The 18727-nt window shown below is 41.3% G+C and overlaps 1 protein-coding gene across 1 annotated transcript in view; it reads left to right on the top strand.

The window, feature by feature from the left end:
* Positions 1-18727, top strand: part of LOC139744598 (uncharacterized) — an 85151-nt gene that overhangs the window by 36818 nt on the left and 29606 nt on the right. Inside the window, exon 2 of the mRNA XM_071655028.1 lies at positions 15352-16074. Within this exon, the coding sequence (XP_071511129.1) occupies positions 15468-16074 (607 nt within the window). The 5' untranslated portion in view covers positions 15352-15467. The remainder of the gene's footprint in view (positions 1-15351; positions 16075-18727) is intronic.

An 18727-nucleotide genomic window follows, 5' to 3' on the forward strand; every position in this document is an offset into this window, starting at 1 on the left:
ATCTCGCAGACCACATGACAGATATGACAATATGTCACTGCTAGTTCAACCTGTCGAAGTAGCACATGGCGTTGCAGGTATGGTGCACCTATTGCAGGGATCCCGCAGTTTCCTACATTATATACATTAAGTTGCGGCTGTACACGAGTCACTACAATCACCTGGCGCTCTACCCAGCATCCCTGATACGAGTCATCGGATCGCTGAGGAGAGTTTCGCTTCCTTGGTTGATTGCGCCGGAGATCAGTATGGAAAACGTCGGAGAAATGGATTCATCTTTGCCGGTGTGCAAATCGATAGGGTCAGACTCTGGTCGAACGTCTGCAGCTTCGTTGAGGAACTTCCGAGGTGAATGGTGCCACGAGGACATGACGATCCGGCTCCTGTAAAGGAGCATCAATACCTCCACCAACCTCGATCAAAGACTGTAACAACGGCTCACCAAAGCACTGTTTCATTCGAGCCAGGTGCATAAAGCTTTTCTTTCCGATGTTTTCTCTTGTGTTCGGCAGGTCACGTCCGACAACCTTCCTACAACCAGGAACGGACCTTGTCATTTCCGTTGTCAGGATGTGTAGCAACGCAGAATTGCATTAAAATGCACCAGGAATAGAGTTTCGGTCTGATCGTGAAAACATGCATGTGCACGCATAGCAGGCATTCGATTTGAAGGCACTACTAACGACACTGCAGGCATGGCAGGCATTCAAGGTGAAGGCACCGCTGGCACTACAGGCGCTACTATTTCTTCTTGACGAGTAGGGTCCTACTGTATTTTCTTCCGGCGTAGACTTCTGCCTCTCAAACAACTTCAACTTCATGATGTCGGTATTGACAGATGAACTTGCAGGCATACCGGGCATTCAATTTAAAGGCACCGCTGACACTGCATGCGCTATAGGGTCCTCTTGACAGGCGCTATTCTCTCTTTATCTTCTCCAGGCTGCGTAAAGTCTAAAACAATACAGGCGCCTTCGCCGGCAAGCGCCTTTCCCCTGCAGGCGCCTTCGCTCGCAGGCGCCTTTCCCCTGCAGGCGTCCTTCACTGCAGGCGCCTTCCCCTGCAGGCGCCTTTCACCTGCAGGAGCCTTTCAACTTCAACTGCAGGCGCCTTTCACCTGCAAGCGTCTTTCACCTGCAGGACGAAATATACGCAAGATGAATTTACTGATCCAGACTCACCCTGCAGGCAACGAAAAATATAGTAGGCATTCGTAACGAGGGCACTACTATAGCACTGCAGGATTAATCATCTCTCCTCTAATGCAAAATATGTCACAATAACATGAAAATGATCGTTATAGCAGTCTCCTGGTCCACGCAACCCATCCCACCGCTGCCACCAATGTAATATAACCGGATTTCTCCAGTTACTGTGGGATCTTTATTGGGTATGTTCGCGGACACCTCACTCGGACTCACAACGATCACATCATATCGCATCATCACGTAGAGAAAGCATCAATAATTCACCGAGAAGACAATCGAAGTGCGTGCGAAGAAGAACTTTATTACCGTACTCGCCAATCCGGCTACCCGTCAGGACCAGTCGCCTGACACGATGCACCACTGTATCGCCGCACGAATGGCCGATAAACACAGCGTTACAAGACTTTAGTGTACAATACACTACAAAACCACGGGGGGACTCCGCGGACACGTCCGCCCCCGACGAGCGTCAGCTCACCACTCCTCGCTCCTTCTACCCGAGCGAGAGTATAACCACGTGCGACCCGTGACCCCCATCGAAACTCATACGGTCATGGGGTCACCGCACGCCCCCTACGTCCTAACCAGACGTACCAGAGACACCAACTTCAGTGCTCTAACCTCATTTCATTACAATATCTTTCATGTGAAGAAAAAGCAATTCATTGTCTTCACCTATTAGTTCAATTACAGACCTGGGGCCCGTTGCATAAAAGTTACAGTTATGGTAACTTTGCCATCCAGTGGTAACTACCATGGCAACAATACTCAACAGCCAATCAAAATCAAGAATTCTATGGAAGTTACCATTGGATGGCAAAGTTACCATAATAGTAACATTTATGCAACGAGCCCCAGAAGATATGGCTTTTTCCCAAATTTTCAGCTAATGCAGCCTGTCCGAACAAGACGGTCCATATTAAGGTAATTCAAACTACATAACCACTTTGTCTACCTAACCCGTTGAGGACGGACTGATTTTGCTACAACACGCATTTTCCATAGACACCTGCCTGAGTATACTCAGGACTCATCCTCAACGGGTCAACTAGCATAAAGCAGACAATGCCTCGTCTCTTAATCCCAAAGATCTCAGAAGATGTGGAAATGTGTGTTTGATGATATCAATGGAACACAGAATTAGAACAAAGCACCAGACATTTTTTATGCCTCCGCCCGAAGGGTGCCGGAGGCATTACTGTAAAACAAGGAATTTTCGCGTGCATTTTAATTTCGCGAATTTCGCGAGCGCCAAGATTCGCGAAATTAAAATGCACGTGAAAGTTCTTGACTACACTATATGCATTGAATGCCAGTGGCAGTTCGCGAAAATTTCATGCCGCAAAAAGGGCCGTCGGCTCCAATTCGCGAAAAATTCATGCCGCGAATATATCATGTTTTACAATTACAGTATGTTTTTGGGTTGTCCGTCCTTCTGTCCCCACTTGTTTACGCAATAACTTGAGTGATATTGAGTGGAATTTTACCAAACTTGGTCCTAGTATAAAGTATGATAGGGCAATTACTTGATTAGATTTTTTTTCTTTCAATTTTTACGTCTGCCAAGGAAGGAAGAGGTTACGTGATCATCGGCATTGGTTTGTCTGTTTGCATAACTCAAAAAGTTACTTGCAGATTTGAATGAAACTTGTATGGATTAAATTTTGGTAGTGATCCGGGAATCTTTATGGATTTTTAAAGGATTTTTGATATTTTGGCATGTAAGGTCAATGAACTTGGGAGTTCTACATGTAGGCTCTATGCACACTAAAGTGCACATTCTGCTCGGGCAAGGTGCCGCGCAGCTGAAAACTGATGATGTAACAAAAGGCTTCTAAATTCGGAAAGTTCATACGTGTATGGGTAGAAATGAGTTGTTGGCTTGGTGGAGGTCTGCGTTCTCTGAGTGCTTTAAGTTTTGGAAGTGAAACTGAACATATAGAAGACTTAGTTCACTCAAGGTATTGAACATGATTACAACAGGTTTGATTATTTTTTTGTTTGTATGAAGATGATCATTGTAAAGATCAACTTATCTAGATTTTAGTTCTGTGAAAATGAAGAAAAGTTTTATATCGGTTGTGTGTGATAACATGGTGGTGACAATGCTGTAGTTGCTGAATAGCTGAAACTTGATGTACATGGGCGTCCTTAAAATGTTAAGGTCCTTGGAAGCTCAGTATCCTGGGATGTTTGGCAATACACAGCACCACTCTCACAACATTATTACACAGTGCAAATGAATTGTTGTCTAAACATGCATTGTATAACCTTACTTCCTTTGCCTCATGGAATGAATTTAACAATAAGCTGACTGAATAACATCCTTTACCATTGTAGCTTGTTTTCTAGATCCAAGAATGATAGATTAATAGAAATCTTTCACCCAACTTTCACTCAAAAACAAAAGGATGAAAGTCTAATAAAACAACTGAATTGTAATGGGAGCTGAAGTTGTTCTGTTTCAATGCAAACACACAGTAGCTAGAGTGTTTGACGTGAGCAAATCAACAGATGTCAGGAAGCATTTGTATGCCAGTTAGATGAGACACCGTTCATGGTTGTTTCTCCATTTGTTATAAGCTCACAGCTGTTTGGTTATCTTTTGTTTTGTCACACAAAACTTTTGACAGCAGGAAAGAGGGCAGTGCAGCATAACGAGCTACTGTTTGTTTGTGGCAAACTTTGTCCTGTACCATTTTATGTGGCGATGGTGTGAATTGCAGGAAGCTGGTGATATGACAGTGACTGACAACTATGGTGCGTGCCAGCTCTACATTGTTGGTTCAAAGGATTTATTGCAAATTGAACAGAGTGTTTGGAAGAATTCTCTACGAGATGTCCCATGGAAAAACCCTCCTACCCTGCAAAGTAACGACTTGTGGTAAGCACAGAATCGCTGGATTCGTAGAACTGACTTTTCACTGGCAGTGTGAATGGCCACTATAGAAATTTGTCTCAAAAGGTTTCTGTGAAGAAAGTGTGTACTTCAGAAAGTCTCATTTTCAGGTAACGCAAGCTGCATTTATCAACTTTCCCATATTTGAAACCCATTTCATTACCCACTATCAAAACGTGTTTGCAAATGCCTTTTGGATCGCGTTCCTGGAGTTGAGTTTATGAACTCTGTCACAAGTTGATTGGGAGGCCTTGTCACAGCGCAGCTCCATTGCGCAGATTGACCCAAGGTGTGTTGGTTTGTAGTTGGCAGTGGTTGGCGTGAGCAGGTCCAAACTATAAATGCATTTCAAAACGACTTTAGTATTAAACTCTACAGAAACCTGTTTCTGGCTCAAATGTGATTGTAATCACATTTCTTTTTATTATAGAGCTTTAAAAACACGCTTCTAACCCCATAAACAAAGTAGCTTTGCTTTCATCTTTGCCCAAAACTCTCTGAAAGTTGTCTAGAAACCATAAACAATTCTGTGCCAGAAATGAGTTGATAAGTACACCTTCAGTGTAAATGTAAGACTGAGTGGGAGAAATGTAAAGAAAAGTCAAGAATTTTGTGCACTAGTGAATCATTGTAGGGCTGCTGCAATTCCAAATCTTTATTTGCCTTGGGCAACCACAACTACTCAGTTGGGGGTAAGTTTCCGATATGGATACTCACCTTTCTGCCAGACATTGCAGAAGATATTTCATTTGCCATAGGAATGGGCTTCTTGGCTGCATATTTTGAAGAAATACACTGTAGTTATCCTTTCATTTGCCTGATAGTAGGCTCGTTCACACACAGGAGTTGTTGGTTTGTGCATTGTGATGTAAAAATCAGTTGTATTTGCCACTATTCACACAGGCCAAAAAAAAATCCTTTTGCTGCAAATGAAGGACTTTGCATCTCAAGACTGAGCATGCCTCAAAAAATGACTGCTGTGTGACCCTGGCCATCCAAACATGTGAACCCAATGCTGTAGTTTGAAGATTATCAATGCATTACGGGATTGAAAAATTGATGATGTTATGGGATTAAAAATTGATGATTTTATCGCAAGATATGCAGGGCAAATTATCATGAGAGTTTCAGAGAATAATGAGAATAATAATAATAGTGATGATGATGATGATGATGATGATAATTATAATGATGATAATAATGATAATAATAATAATAATGATAATGATAATAATAATAATAATAATAATAATAATAATAATAATAATAATAGTAATAATAATAATAACAATAATAATAAAATAATAATGATAATGATAATAACAATAATAATAATAATAAAGAATAATACTTAAATAGCGCTAAATACTGACGTTTCTCAGTGCACAAGAGAAAAACCCACTCTGAAGCTGAAACGATTTAGGCATGGCAGTATGTTTTTGGAGAGTTACCTGTAGCAATTTTTTTTTGTGTGTGTGCATCCGCACGTATAGGAATTAATGGTTTCTGCATCACATTGCCAAAACTGATTTTCAGAAACCATACATTTGGGGTGAGTGTGAATGGGACTGTTAATAGACTGGCCATGTGCAAGACTACCCATTCAAGCAGGTTGGGAAAAAAACAGTTCTGTTTGAACCTGTACCTGCCTTTAATAGAAGGGACAAAAGGGACAGACTATTCAAAAAAAAAAAAAAAAAAAAAAAAGAAGTGGTTTTCTTTGTGTTCTTTTCTGTGGAACTGATTTTTTGGAGTGACTGCGGTTTAAAGCTGCCTGTCTCTGTCTTTGTTTGGCTCGGGAAAGATCAAAATTCCTGTGGTCAACTTATGAATGAAAGCTCCCCCCTCCCAAAAAAAACCCAACAAAAAACCACCACCACCACCAACAACAACAAAACAAAAATTGTCTAATCAAGTGTTTGAATGAGATTTGACCAGCCCAAGACCGTGTCACAAAGATGTGTTTGATTGGAAGCTATTTTTAATCTCCTCTTTTGAACATTTTGGTGATGATTATTATGATCACCATTTAACACTACTTGGCACTAGTTGTAGCAGCACGAATGTTCATTATTATTATGGTTATCATCATATAGATGTTAGTGTTATCATATTTAACATAATCATTGCTATCAATACTGTATTCTGTTATGATCTGTGAGTAAATAAACTTGCATTTTGATTTAGACAATTATGGTTTAGATACTCAGCATTGACAAGTGGAGACAAGTTTATTAGCTGTGGCCTGTCTAGCCCATCAAAACTAGATGAAATATTCTAGAATGATTGTTTTAGAGTTTAGTATCAATGTGTGCATGTGATCACCAAGGGCAAATTGAAATCCATTAATGCCAAAAATATCCAAAGAGTGAAGGTTGAAGATAATGTATGTAATGGAGCTACATTGTCAGACGTCAAATTCCAGACATACACTAATTGATTGTACAGTTGTATAGGTGAAAATTAAGGATTAAGAAATGTTGAGGAGTAGGCCTCCATGCTGTTTGTGATAGCACATAATAAATTTAACAACATATCAAGTGATTGTCAAGAGTTTTCTTTCAAACCTGACATATCAAAGAGTATTTCTTTCAGTTGTATTTGTACCTTCATGATGCTTTAAAGGAAATTCACTTTTTTTTTGTTCCCTCCAGCTTCATAGAAATATTGTGTCCAGAGGGTCTTGTAACTTCATATCTAGTTCTCATGACTAGACAGTAATGTTGTGGATTTTTATTGTCAACAGTAACCCTCCAGTAATGTGGCGTACAACAATGTAGAACTCACTACTAACCTCTCTCTTGCAAATACTTTTATTTTACCGATCTGCGCATAAAATTAAACATACTTTAATTTCCTGTATTCCATCTTTAATTGTTTTTTATTTCCCCCTTGGGTTGCATTTAATGTTAGTTCTGTTTTGCCATGAGTGTTGAACGTGGTGTCCGCCCCACCTAGAATATAGGCGTCAGTTGAAATTGTGTGTCCGTGATCTGTGTACGTGCAGGATGAGATGGCGTGGTGGCGTACCCACCAGTCTCTAGGAACATCGGAAGCCCTTACCTCGGCGGTAGATGAGCACTTGAGCACTTTTGCTGGTCTTCTTGCCCCCGGATGAGTCAGAGTAATCTCGCCCTCTTTAGCTCGGGGTCGAATGATGAAGTGTTTTATTTGTGCACACGAGGTACCCGTCTCATTCACCTTCAAAGCCTAAATATAGTTTGGGAAATCACAAGAAAAGATAATACATGTACACACTTACCCTCTTCTTTATGATCATGTGAATAGCTTGTGATTCTGTTCAATTTTTGAAGTTCACGCCATTACCAATAATCCTGACACTATTCATGCATAGGCAGATAAAACTATTAACAATTTTATCAAAACAGATTTTATACTGAGAATACAACCAGTATACAGGACTTCAACATTATTCTGGACACATTACTCAGCATTCATTGATTCCAGTCTAGGTACAATGTATATGAAGTGAAAATGCCATGGGGGGGGGGGGGGGAGAGTGGGTCAGTAACCTTTGCCCAACACCTCAAAGACCCAGTGCAACTGAAAAGCCATATTGTATGGTACAGTTTCTATATATATCACAATCTACCAAAATTTTGGAAAGATGGATAGACAGCCTATGAACATAGTGCCTCAAGACACCTTCAGCTTGGTGGCACAAAAACCCAAATAAAAGATGGCTTCATTATCTAACAACATCATGATCACATTTGTCCAAGAGAGTTATTTCAATCCAAACTCCCAAGTGGGATAGCGAGCGATTGCAGTGACATTCTGACAGAATGACCTATGTGATTTTCTTGACAAAAGTCGTCACTTGTCGTGATTTCACTCAAATTCAGGTAGATTTGTAGCTTGATTTTCCTACAGAATTAGGGCCTGTGTTCTAAGCATTTTTTTTTTTTGGGGGGGGGGGGGGAGGGCTAGTTGATTCAGGGATTTATCCCAAAGCTTTTGTGGTAGCATGCACCACCTGTAAAAGAAAATAAAAAGTATTTAATCATCCAGTCAGGAGTAGCAGACATAGCGTGTAAGAGTAGCCTTCATTCAAGACTGATGATAAATGCATGCGAAGTATGAAGCAATGAGTGATTGGGATAGAAAGAAAAATAATGTCCCTGGAAACAAGGCTAAAATAGACGCAGACATTCCAGATTTGACATTGGACCCAGACAGGAAGTGGAGTGCTAGGTTATGTGTGCCTCCCCAACCTCCCCTGAGACCTACTGATGGCCTTGTCACAGGGGTAGTGCTTGCACCAAATTGGTGAATGGCCTAGTCTTCGTTTGCAGCTGCTTGATATTATAACAACTCATAATTCTCTAGAAATGCATCATATTGCACACTTGGCTCTTCAGACTTAAGAAGTGTCAGACTTAGAGTTGGAAATAAGTCTATGTTCCTTTTAATCCTGATGCTTGTTTCTTTTTTTTAAACCAATTAAGTGGAGATAACCCCTGAGAATCAGCTTTTATAATTAACCCATGCCTAATGCCACCACTTGAATAATGTTTAATAAAATTGGGGGGGGGGGGGGGGGTGGCCCAAATTAACGAGGACTGACTTTGCCAAAGACTTTTATTCAAGGTGACAGATGACATAAATATATCACTGTCATGGTCCACCTGTCTTTCACCCCTGAGATTGTGAAGGTGATCACATTTCACAATGTTGATTAGCGACCACCTTGTGTCACTAGCCATCGAAACTTTGATATCATTCACTCAAAGGCACTTTGTGTCACTGCCATTGCCATGGTGTGGGCTTGTGACTGTTGTATTAGAATGTAGCATACATGCGACTTTGAATGACTTGATTGTGCCTATGAGTTTTGCCCGACATTGACGCAACAGTGACACTGCCACCAGCATACTGTATTCTAAGTGACTCCGGCAGTGGTGGTGTATACACGCACACTGCAACTGTGTATAATACATCAGTTGTTGTGAATAATTAATAGTGAATGAAGAATGTAATTGGAATATCCATAAAACAGTATAAAGTACAAAATACTGAGAAGAGCGCCCAGCTTGTGTCTGTGGCCCCAATGTATGCGATCTATGCCTGTGGTTGGTGTCTGTGATCTATGGAGAAGCAGACATGCAGTACGAGAAAACCTGAAAATAACCAGCCTCTGGTGTGAATCATTGTACGTTGATTCGCACAAGTCTGGACACCCCGCCACGGAGCTGGGAAATCACTTGTGACCAGTGAGCACAAGTGCTCCGGCACAACAGGAAGGCATTGCGGGCTATTTTTCTCTGAAACTGGTGATGTTATTTTGGCGAAAGTGTGGCGCATGCTGGCTAACCCGCGCCATTCCATTCACTTCTGTCAATCAGCCACAGTGTCTGGAGTATTGAGTGCATTCTTGGTTGGCTAGCCGACACCCTTTGACTTCAGACTGGTCTATCAACCCATCTCTTCGTTTTTGTTTTCCTTTCCAAACTCTTGATCTATATGTCTGGATTCCTGTCAGCTCAGAGAGAGAGAAAAAAATATAGGATATGTTTCTCTTTGGCCCCCATGTGTTTGTCTGATTGGCTTTCTCTCCCTCCGTCTCTCTTTTTGAGACTTTTTCTGCGTTTCTCTGGGAGCGTCTTCTAAGAATGTCATGTACGTTTGGCTGGTGCCTTCGTGACGTCAAGATTTTCGAGAAGCAAGAGCGGACGGCTCAGTGGGCGAAAGCAAAAACGAAAGCAGACTTGTATTACAGACAGATGGGATAATAAAAGGGAATTATGTGAGGAGAGGTTAGAGAGAGTTGCCCCTGCATGCGTGGATTGTTAATATTTTGGGACGTCTTTCTTTTGGAATGGGTCTCTGTCTGTCTGTCTGTCTGTCTGTCTGTCTGTCTGTCTGTCTGGTGTCTCATCTCTGATATCAGGTTGTCTGATATCAAGAAACCATTAAGATCCAAATTCACCTTTTCAATTTAGTGTATTTCACAGGTCTTTTCTCCTCTTATTGCAGACTTTGTATCCTCTCCACATTTACAGGTTTCATATGTTTCTTGTTTATAAGCTCCTGTATGGAACACTATGGGAATTCCCCCAAATTGCATTGTGTATTGGAATGCGTGCTGAATAACACCTTTGTTGTAGGTACTTCACACAAGTTTGCTATGGTTGAACCGTTGATTGAGCTTTTATACAGAATGTTATTTGGAGGCAAGAAACAATACTGAATCCTGGAAATTTCTTCAGAATCTGTTATTAACTTAAATATTGACCTTTATATTCAAACAAATGTGGACTAATATGTAAACTAGAAAGAGGTTAATTTAGTAGATCATTCTCATCTCAACATTTCAAAATGTTTTGCATACATTGTTTGGACAATAGTTGTTCATCACAACCATAAAAAGTTTGCCTGAGGCTTGCCCTACTCAACAGCAACTAGTAGTGAAGACTCTATTCTGTATTGAAGTGTTAATTCCATGCTAGTTGAAAAGATCACAAAGCGGTTCTCGGGGTAAGTTTAAATTTGGCCTGTTACATACCCAAGGAAGTGTGTTCTGTAAGTTGCAAGGATTGTGAAATGCGTCATATGTAACACGGGAGTGACTTGGTGTTCGTTCCTAAAGGAGGGAAAGACCTGGAAAAGATTCACCTGTTGTACATTAACCCTAGAGGAATGTGGGGGGAATAAAAGGGGGTTGAGCGTTTTAAGTGGTATCAAAGGGAGGTGAAGAAAGAGCACATGGGTGTGACAACACCATTGATTCACCTGTGTTTACCTCTGGCTTTGGTAATGGGGGATTGTTGGTGTGCACCCGTGTGTGAAGCCAGGGAGGCTAGGTACCCCTGGTGCCTGGGTCCAAAGCCCATTCACTCAAAGGGAGCACATGGCTGCCTGGTACAGAGTGACAACAATGCACACAGGTGACGTAATGACCTTGCTACATTTAACTTTGCTACACTGAGCAATCCAAGCTATCCCCCCCCCCCCTCCAACAACAATAATAACAACAACAACAGCCAGAGCAGCAGCTACAGTGTTGCGAAACGCAAGTTACACAAGTCCCAGCAAACTCAGAAGTTTTATTTCTGTGAGAGTGGAGGTGGAAGTTTGTATCCTAATGTGTAATGTGTCACAAGTGTAGGCTTATTACACTGGCATACTCAACAACCAAAAACAACAACAAAACAAAACAGTTGCACATCGACCTTTGAATATCACTGCATTTTGGAAAAGATGATATAGAAGTGGTTTTAAAAGTCAGTTATTCATGAACCAAAAAAAAAAACCTATGGATTTGTCAATTGGAAAGAGAAAGAGGAACTGCTCTTCTAATTTAGCATCTAGCCAATTGACATATCGGTCATGAATTCAGCAATTAAGAGGCTTTTGATAATCATGCAACCGAAAGAAATGATCATTTATAAACAATTGACTCAAGGAGTATTTGTGTATTACCTAATAAAGTACTAAACAAAGAAGTTGAATGGAAAGACAGCACTAAACCACAGAGATGTGGTTTCTGAAACTTGATAGATTTCAAGAGGTAGGACTACATTCTCACTTGTAACACTTGCTTTGTACAGCCCCTATCAATAGGCCTGTATAGAAAATGAGAATGATCACTCCATCCCATGGTACTTTGATATCTCTAATGTTTCTGGTTTTTTTTTTTCCTGTTTTATTTTGTCCAATTCACTTTGAAATCCATATCTTCATAACTAGAATGCAGGCAGCAGACTTTGTACTCTACTTTCCAATAATTACAAGGATAATGTGTCTGTCAGCTCAAGGCTCAAACCCTAGGCTCCACTGCATATGAGTGCATTGAGACATGAATGAATGATTATGTTCAACTCTTCTGTAGAGAGTGTGTGTTAAGACTACTGAAATGAAACATTCCAGGAGTTGTCAGCGATGCTCATCAAATAGCATTCTTTGACAAGTGCCATTGTTGCAATTGACACTGGAGATATTCTTCAGAGCTTCATGCACATGTGGTTATGCAACTCATTCATGCTTGTTTCCTCCTGTGTGCCAAGTGCCTATAGCACCTGGAGTCTGTTTCTTAATAGCCCTTTACAAATGTGCCCAGACACTAAGCATGATTTCCCAAGCTTTTCTTTTCAGCAGTATTCAATAATCCCTCCAATCTTGACCTAGTTGTAAAGTTAGCAAGCCCACTCAGGTGTGGCAGTGTGCCTCAAGTCCATCCAACAGGAAGCCAGGCCATGGTGACACAATAGGGATTAGAGGGATTAGGTAATCTCCATTCATTGACAACTAGTTTCCAGACATCTGTGCCAGTGGGCAAAGAAGGCACTCTAGACAGCTTGCCAATCAGTGAACGAAGCTCAGTATTAAAGGGTTGAAGTGCCATTCCACATGTTCAAGGCAGCTTCGATTGATAGAGTAATATCAAATGAACAGAATGGCAGATGTTTTATCAAAATGGATGTGATATTAGAAATTGCCAAGATCCCAATAATTCCTCATTGAACTCCCACCAATTCTTTATAAATTTCCCTTTTATTAACATAAATTTAATGAGAAAAAGATACCACTATCATTTCTATCAAATTCAGATTGCAATCGTGTAATAACTTGAAACAATGACTTGAAAAGGGATATATTGTTGCTATATTATTGACCAACGGCCATGATTTTAGTGAAGTTATGTGTGTGGAAACCAATACAAGAGTTTTCAAGGGGATGACACCCTCAGCTCTTCCAATTTGCATCATGTGGTAACAACATCTGAAACTTTTAACATTTCATAACTTTCATATTCTATATCCAACTCTTCTGAAATTTATGTCATCTGTCTGTTGATACACTGAACCTATCAGTCAACTTGACCCACCTGACTTGACCATAGACTTACAAATGTGCACTTTGTAGAGGTTTCAGTTTCTGTCTCGCCCACCGGAGGTGAAGGCGAGACTAAGGGATCCAAATGGCGTCCGTCCATCGTCCGTCACAAATGTTAAAGTTTACCTGCAAGACTCTCTTATGATGCATAACTTGGCAACTGTTACAGCAATGGCAGCCACACTTGGGTGATAGAAGCACTAGGGGTATCTTCATGTTATGGTGTTGTCGGAGGTCATGTGATGATGTCAAAGGTCATTTGAGGTCATATATTAAAGAGTATGTGCAAGACTCTCTTTTCTATGTTAAAGACTCTCTTTTCTATGTTAAAGTTTACCTCCAAGACTCTCTTTTGACAAATAACTTTACATATTAAAGTTGCTTGGATTACAACCTAACTTGGGTCATAGATGCACTGGGGGTAGCTTCATGTTATGGTGCCGTTGGAGGTCACAGGATAAGGTCAAAGGTCATTTGAGGTCATACGTTAAAGTTTACTTGCAAGACTGTCACAGACAGGGGTCAACGAACTTTTAGGGCCCAATGTTACGTTTTTATGGCGCGTTTTGATTATGGCTCATAACTTTTGATCATGGCTCATAACTTTTAATCCCTTTGTCTGTTTGTGACCAAAGTTGGATGGTAGATGTCCCTTAGGGAGGTGAAGGTCATCACAAGGTCAAAGGTCACATACAGGGGTCAATGAACTTTTAGGGCCCAATGTTAAGCTTTTATGGCGCGTTTTGATTATGGCTCATAACTTTTGATCCCTTTGTCCCTTTGTGACCAAACTTGGATGGTAGATGTCCCTTGGGGAGGTGAAGGTCATCACAAGGTCAAAGGTCACAGACAGGGGTCAACAAATTTGTAGGGCCCAATGTAATGTTTTTAAGGGCGCGTTTCGATTGTGGTTCAGAACTTTTGCTCCCTATGTCCGTTTGTGACCAAACTTGGACGGTAGATGTCCCTTGGGGAATTAAAGGTCATCACAAGGTCAAAGGTCATAGAAAGGGGTCAACAAATTTTTAGGGCCCATTAAGTTTTTCTGGCGCGTTTCGATTATGGCTCATAACTTTTGATCCCTTTGTCTGTTTGTGACTAAACTTGGATGGTAAATGTCCCTTGGGGAGTTGAAGGTCACCACAAGGTCAAAGGTCATAGGCGGGTCAATGAACTTCTGGGAGTTAGAAAAATATTAATTTCTTGTACGCGAATGGGCGAGACACAATTTGGCACTTGCCTTGTGATAAGATATGAGAATTACAGTTTCTATTACATCAGGCAGGAAAGGGATACCATGCTTCTGTCGTTGACATCACCAACATTGCTTTCTTTATAAAGAAATAATGTCTTGTATTCAAGCAGTACAAGGTACAAACATTTGTATGTCCTGACCTACATTTCTTTAGTATGTGCTGATACTCTTTAGTGCCAGCTATCGTGAATGAAATGAATTCTTCAAGACCTTGTTTTCCCATGTGCATTTTACCTTTCATACAAGATCAGACTTTTCAGTGGGCACAACTGTTCATACTGATGAGTGTCATTGAATATATGTTACCAAAATTCTGCCACACAACAGAAAGAAAAACTGAGAAATGTTTCTGCTCTGGTACTGTTTTTCCTGCAATGTTTAATTCATCCATGTTTGAATATTTGTATAACATAAATGAGAGAAATGGAGCCAGCTGAACTTGAACCACTGCGACAGTCACCCAAGGACCATGTGTGACCCCTTGCAGTAATCTGTGTCAGAGCTTCTCTTACTGTGACGCATTACTGTATGCGTGTTGCATTGTCTCTTTTTTTTTTTTCGAAGTATTGTAAAACCAGAAATGTTCACATGCATCTTAATTTCATGAGAGCCAAGCTTTGCAAAATTAACCCATTGAGGACGGGCTGATTTTGCTACAACACGCATTTCCCATAGACACTTGCCTGAGTGTACTTGGGACTTATCCTAAGTGGGTTAAAATGCATGCAAAAGTTCTCGTCTACACTATCAAGGCCTTTGGTGTCTCTCCTCGATGATTGAACTTGCCATCTTTGTCTTGGGTGCATGTGTGTGGGTGCATTTTGAGATATGAGTACATTTTGTGTGTTTGTGCTGTTAACTGTTCATATATGCATTCATGATGTATGTCATGATGTACATTGATTGAAATGCTCCTATGTAGCAAGTTGCTGTAAAGCTCACAAATTATGCATTCACAAGAGAATTTAGGAAAATGATTTTGTCTATTTCAATACATTAAATTGTTGTATCTTGTAGAATATCTTTCAGGATACTTACGAAAAGGAGAGGAAAATCTGAAGAATGTTAGGTGTACTCTTATTAGAAGTCACGTTGTTGATTGTCATGTCTGTTCTTTTTTGTTTTGTCCACAGAGTAAAGATTGAAGGCAGCGATATTACAAGAGCACCCTCGGTGTGCGTGTGTGCGTGTGTATGTGGAGGCACAGCATCTTTCAACCGTGTGACCTGTTCAATCAGCCAGGGCCATCATGTCCGTGACTGAGCCGATCCTGAGTATCTACCAGAGCGCCAACCACCATGCCCAGATGCACCACGACGGACCGCTGGCCAACGGCGAAACCAGCTCTACGACCAGCAGCGAATCGGACGTCCAGCTCACTTCGGTCAAGGGCCAGAACGGCTCCCTCTCGATGGACAACAGCCCCGACATGTACACCTCGGACGGCTCGATAGACAGCCAGGGGCAAGTGGCCCAGTATGTGGGTGAGCCGCAGATTCCAAACTCGTGTCCGACGAACTATATCCAGGAGTATGATGCCAGCATGGACGGCACGAATGCAAACTATGTGCCCATCCCGGGCCCGGAATATGACGGCCACATGGAGTACCCCACAACGGGGCAGGAGTATGTCAATCCGGAACTCTACCAAAGCCAAAGTTCGGAATATGTGGATTATCAGAACCAGGGGTCGACGCCCCTACCAGTGGAGGAGGGTGTGCGGCAGGGACAAGTACAAGAAGAAGGGGTGCAGGGCCAAACCCAGGGACAAAAGCAGAAATATGTGTTTTATCTGCAAATCAAGCCTGGGGAGGCATTCCCTGTTGAAAATGGAGACCAGGTCCAATATATACATGGTGAGTAAATAGCTGTGAGCTTTGTAGCTTTGCAGAGCTAGATATACAGAGCTCTGTAGCTGATTCTGTTGAGAGCATAGTGAGTTTTCCTCCTTAAGATGCAAAGCAACAACATTACATTCTATACTCGATGCATACATGTATGCCTGCTTGATCATGAAAGGTAAGTTTGGTTTTTGAGGTACACGTAGTAAGCATTTTTTTTTTGAAAGAAAGTTAAAAAAACAAAATCCAAAGGAGTGAGTACACCATGACTCTGAACTGATTAGATGTACACACAATATTGTGACCTGCAGTGTGTAAATCTTTTCAGTGAATGTGCAATTGATGTCAAATGCAAAATCGCCAAGAATCAAAGCGCTCACTGTCTAAAGTCTGTTGGCTACTTTAGTCATCAAGCATCAAACAATATTTGACTTGTTTGGGTATACTGTAAACGTGGAAATTTTCGCGGTACATTAATTTTCGCGGATTTCGCGCTACGTTCGGCTCGCGCGAATTCAAAAACGCGCGAATATATCTTCACAATTTTCTATGCACATTTTGAACGGGATGAATTGTGTGCGCTTCATCGATGATACTGCTACGTAGTACAATGTACAGGCATGTTTACGCTGTGCGAAGAGACGATAGATTGCTGTGTACTGTAGCATGCATGTGTGCACCGCACGCACCGATGCTACTTTCCCCCGTGACCACGGTACTACAGTCACAGCTGTACTACGTATTTGAGTGCTTGTACTCGCAGTCGAGCCGCTCGCTACGTCGCTTGTCGTACGCTGGCATAGCAAGCTATGTAGCAGAGGCTTTGGATGAACGCAGTGAATGTGTACTACAGTAAAGTAACCTGCTGCGGAGCGCGAATTTAAGAACCCGCGAATACGTTTTCGAGCCGCTCAGCGCGAAAAATTAATCGCGCGAAAATATTGACGTTTACAGTAGATCTTTGATTATGTTGATTTCAGAAAGATGGGCCTGTGTTTGGTAGAGTAGGGCCTATACATTTAAGTGCATGCATGTGCTGTTGAAATGGTGATTTTGAATGGAATCGTCACAGCACGAACCTGTGGCCTTTGGATTCTATCAACGTCATACTCCCTGTTGCATTGAATCTTGTTACGTGTCCTGCCAAGTGAATGTCACCATTTCCCAGAGTTTGATTGATGAAAAGGCACCTGGGATCAGAGGGAGAGCCTGTCATACAGTGTATGTGTGGAGAATTACCAGGCGCAGAGAACAGCAGGTCCTCAGTTCCAAGCCCGTGTGATATGTGGTTGTCCTGACAGTGACAGAAAGCAAGCAAAGGGGACAAGCAAGCAAGCAAGCATGGAGCAGGGAGATGGGAACTACAAATGCACCTCCCTGCACAGAGCAAGCCAGTTGCTGCAGGCAAGACAGTTGGAAAACAAGCTTGGTATACTTTGTTGTGAGAAAGCCTTTGCAGAAAAACATTACATTCAATTTGTTTAATTCAATTCAATTCACTTCAATTCATACCAAAGTAGATTGCTGTGTCCCCTTTCATAGTTTCTGTACAGCATCAATAACATTGTCAGCAAGGTTAAGATTTGACTGGACCACACAGGGAAAAAAATTGTTTCACATTCGTGAGTAACATTGACTGAAAAGGTCCAAAAATTGAATTTGAACAGTCAAATCACTATTGAAAAAGATGACATGATTTGAATATGTTGGTAAATCATATTAACCATACATGCAGTTTATTGTTGTCTCAGAGCAATTGTTTTGGTTACATAACCACACTGTATCTCATCTACTACATGTTAACTGTGGGTTGCACTACATTTTTTTTTTTTTTGGAGGATCAAACTGTAGAAGCCCAGTGACACACAAATGTAATGTGTGATTATGAATGAAAAAAGTTACCAAGGGCAGTCCAGGAATTGTTCTTGATACAGTGTCACACTGAGCTACTGTAAGGTACAAAGTGGCTTCTGTAAAGGGCAAGACACAGTTTGTCCTTCAAATTGCTTGAGGGAATATATGCCGTGGGACTATGGGTAATATCAGAGGTCTACTGGGTGCAATGATTTTTTGTTCTTGAACCAGGTCCCTAGACTTGGTTTTGGCAAACAAATTAATTTTTTTTTTCTTTCTCTCTGTTCTCCCCCTGCAGAGTTTACGAGTAAGTCCTGCGTTTAAGGTTAAGCGAATATCAAATGTCAAACTGGCCAGGTACCCATTGTGCCCTGCATTTCAAAGAGCACTGCGAGGAATAAGGGTGGAGACAAGACACTTCCTCTCCAGTTTCCTTTAAAGGGGTGCTGTGCGCCCCCATTGTTCTTACCAAGCCAGTATCATCAAAATGTCATTCCTAGATAACAGTTTTCAGCAGTGTCCGACATATTTGTAATGTTTAGCTAAAGATCTTGATGGTGGCATTGTGAAAAACAACCAGTTGGTGTAATAGACGGAAAATGAAGTTGCCGAAAAGTGTTTTGCCATTTAAAAGGGCAAGGTTGATGTATTGTTTAGTATCTTAGTGCTTCCAATATGCTAGCAACATGTGATGGGAATGTTCAGAGGCTCTGATCTGCTCTAAATATGTGTGGAATATGATTTGTGTGCAGAAATTTTGCAGTGTTATTTACTTTTGATTGAATTCGTTGTGTCCATCTGTAGTTATGGTTTT

The sequence above is a fragment of the Diadema antillarum genome, unplaced genomic scaffold (genome assembly GCF_040938485.1).
Source record: "Diadema antillarum isolate AM-2024a unplaced genomic scaffold, OU_Dant_1.0 seq00001192_RagTag, whole genome shotgun sequence".
Taxonomy (NCBI): domain Eukaryota; kingdom Metazoa; phylum Echinodermata; class Echinoidea; order Diadematoida; family Diadematidae; genus Diadema; species Diadema antillarum.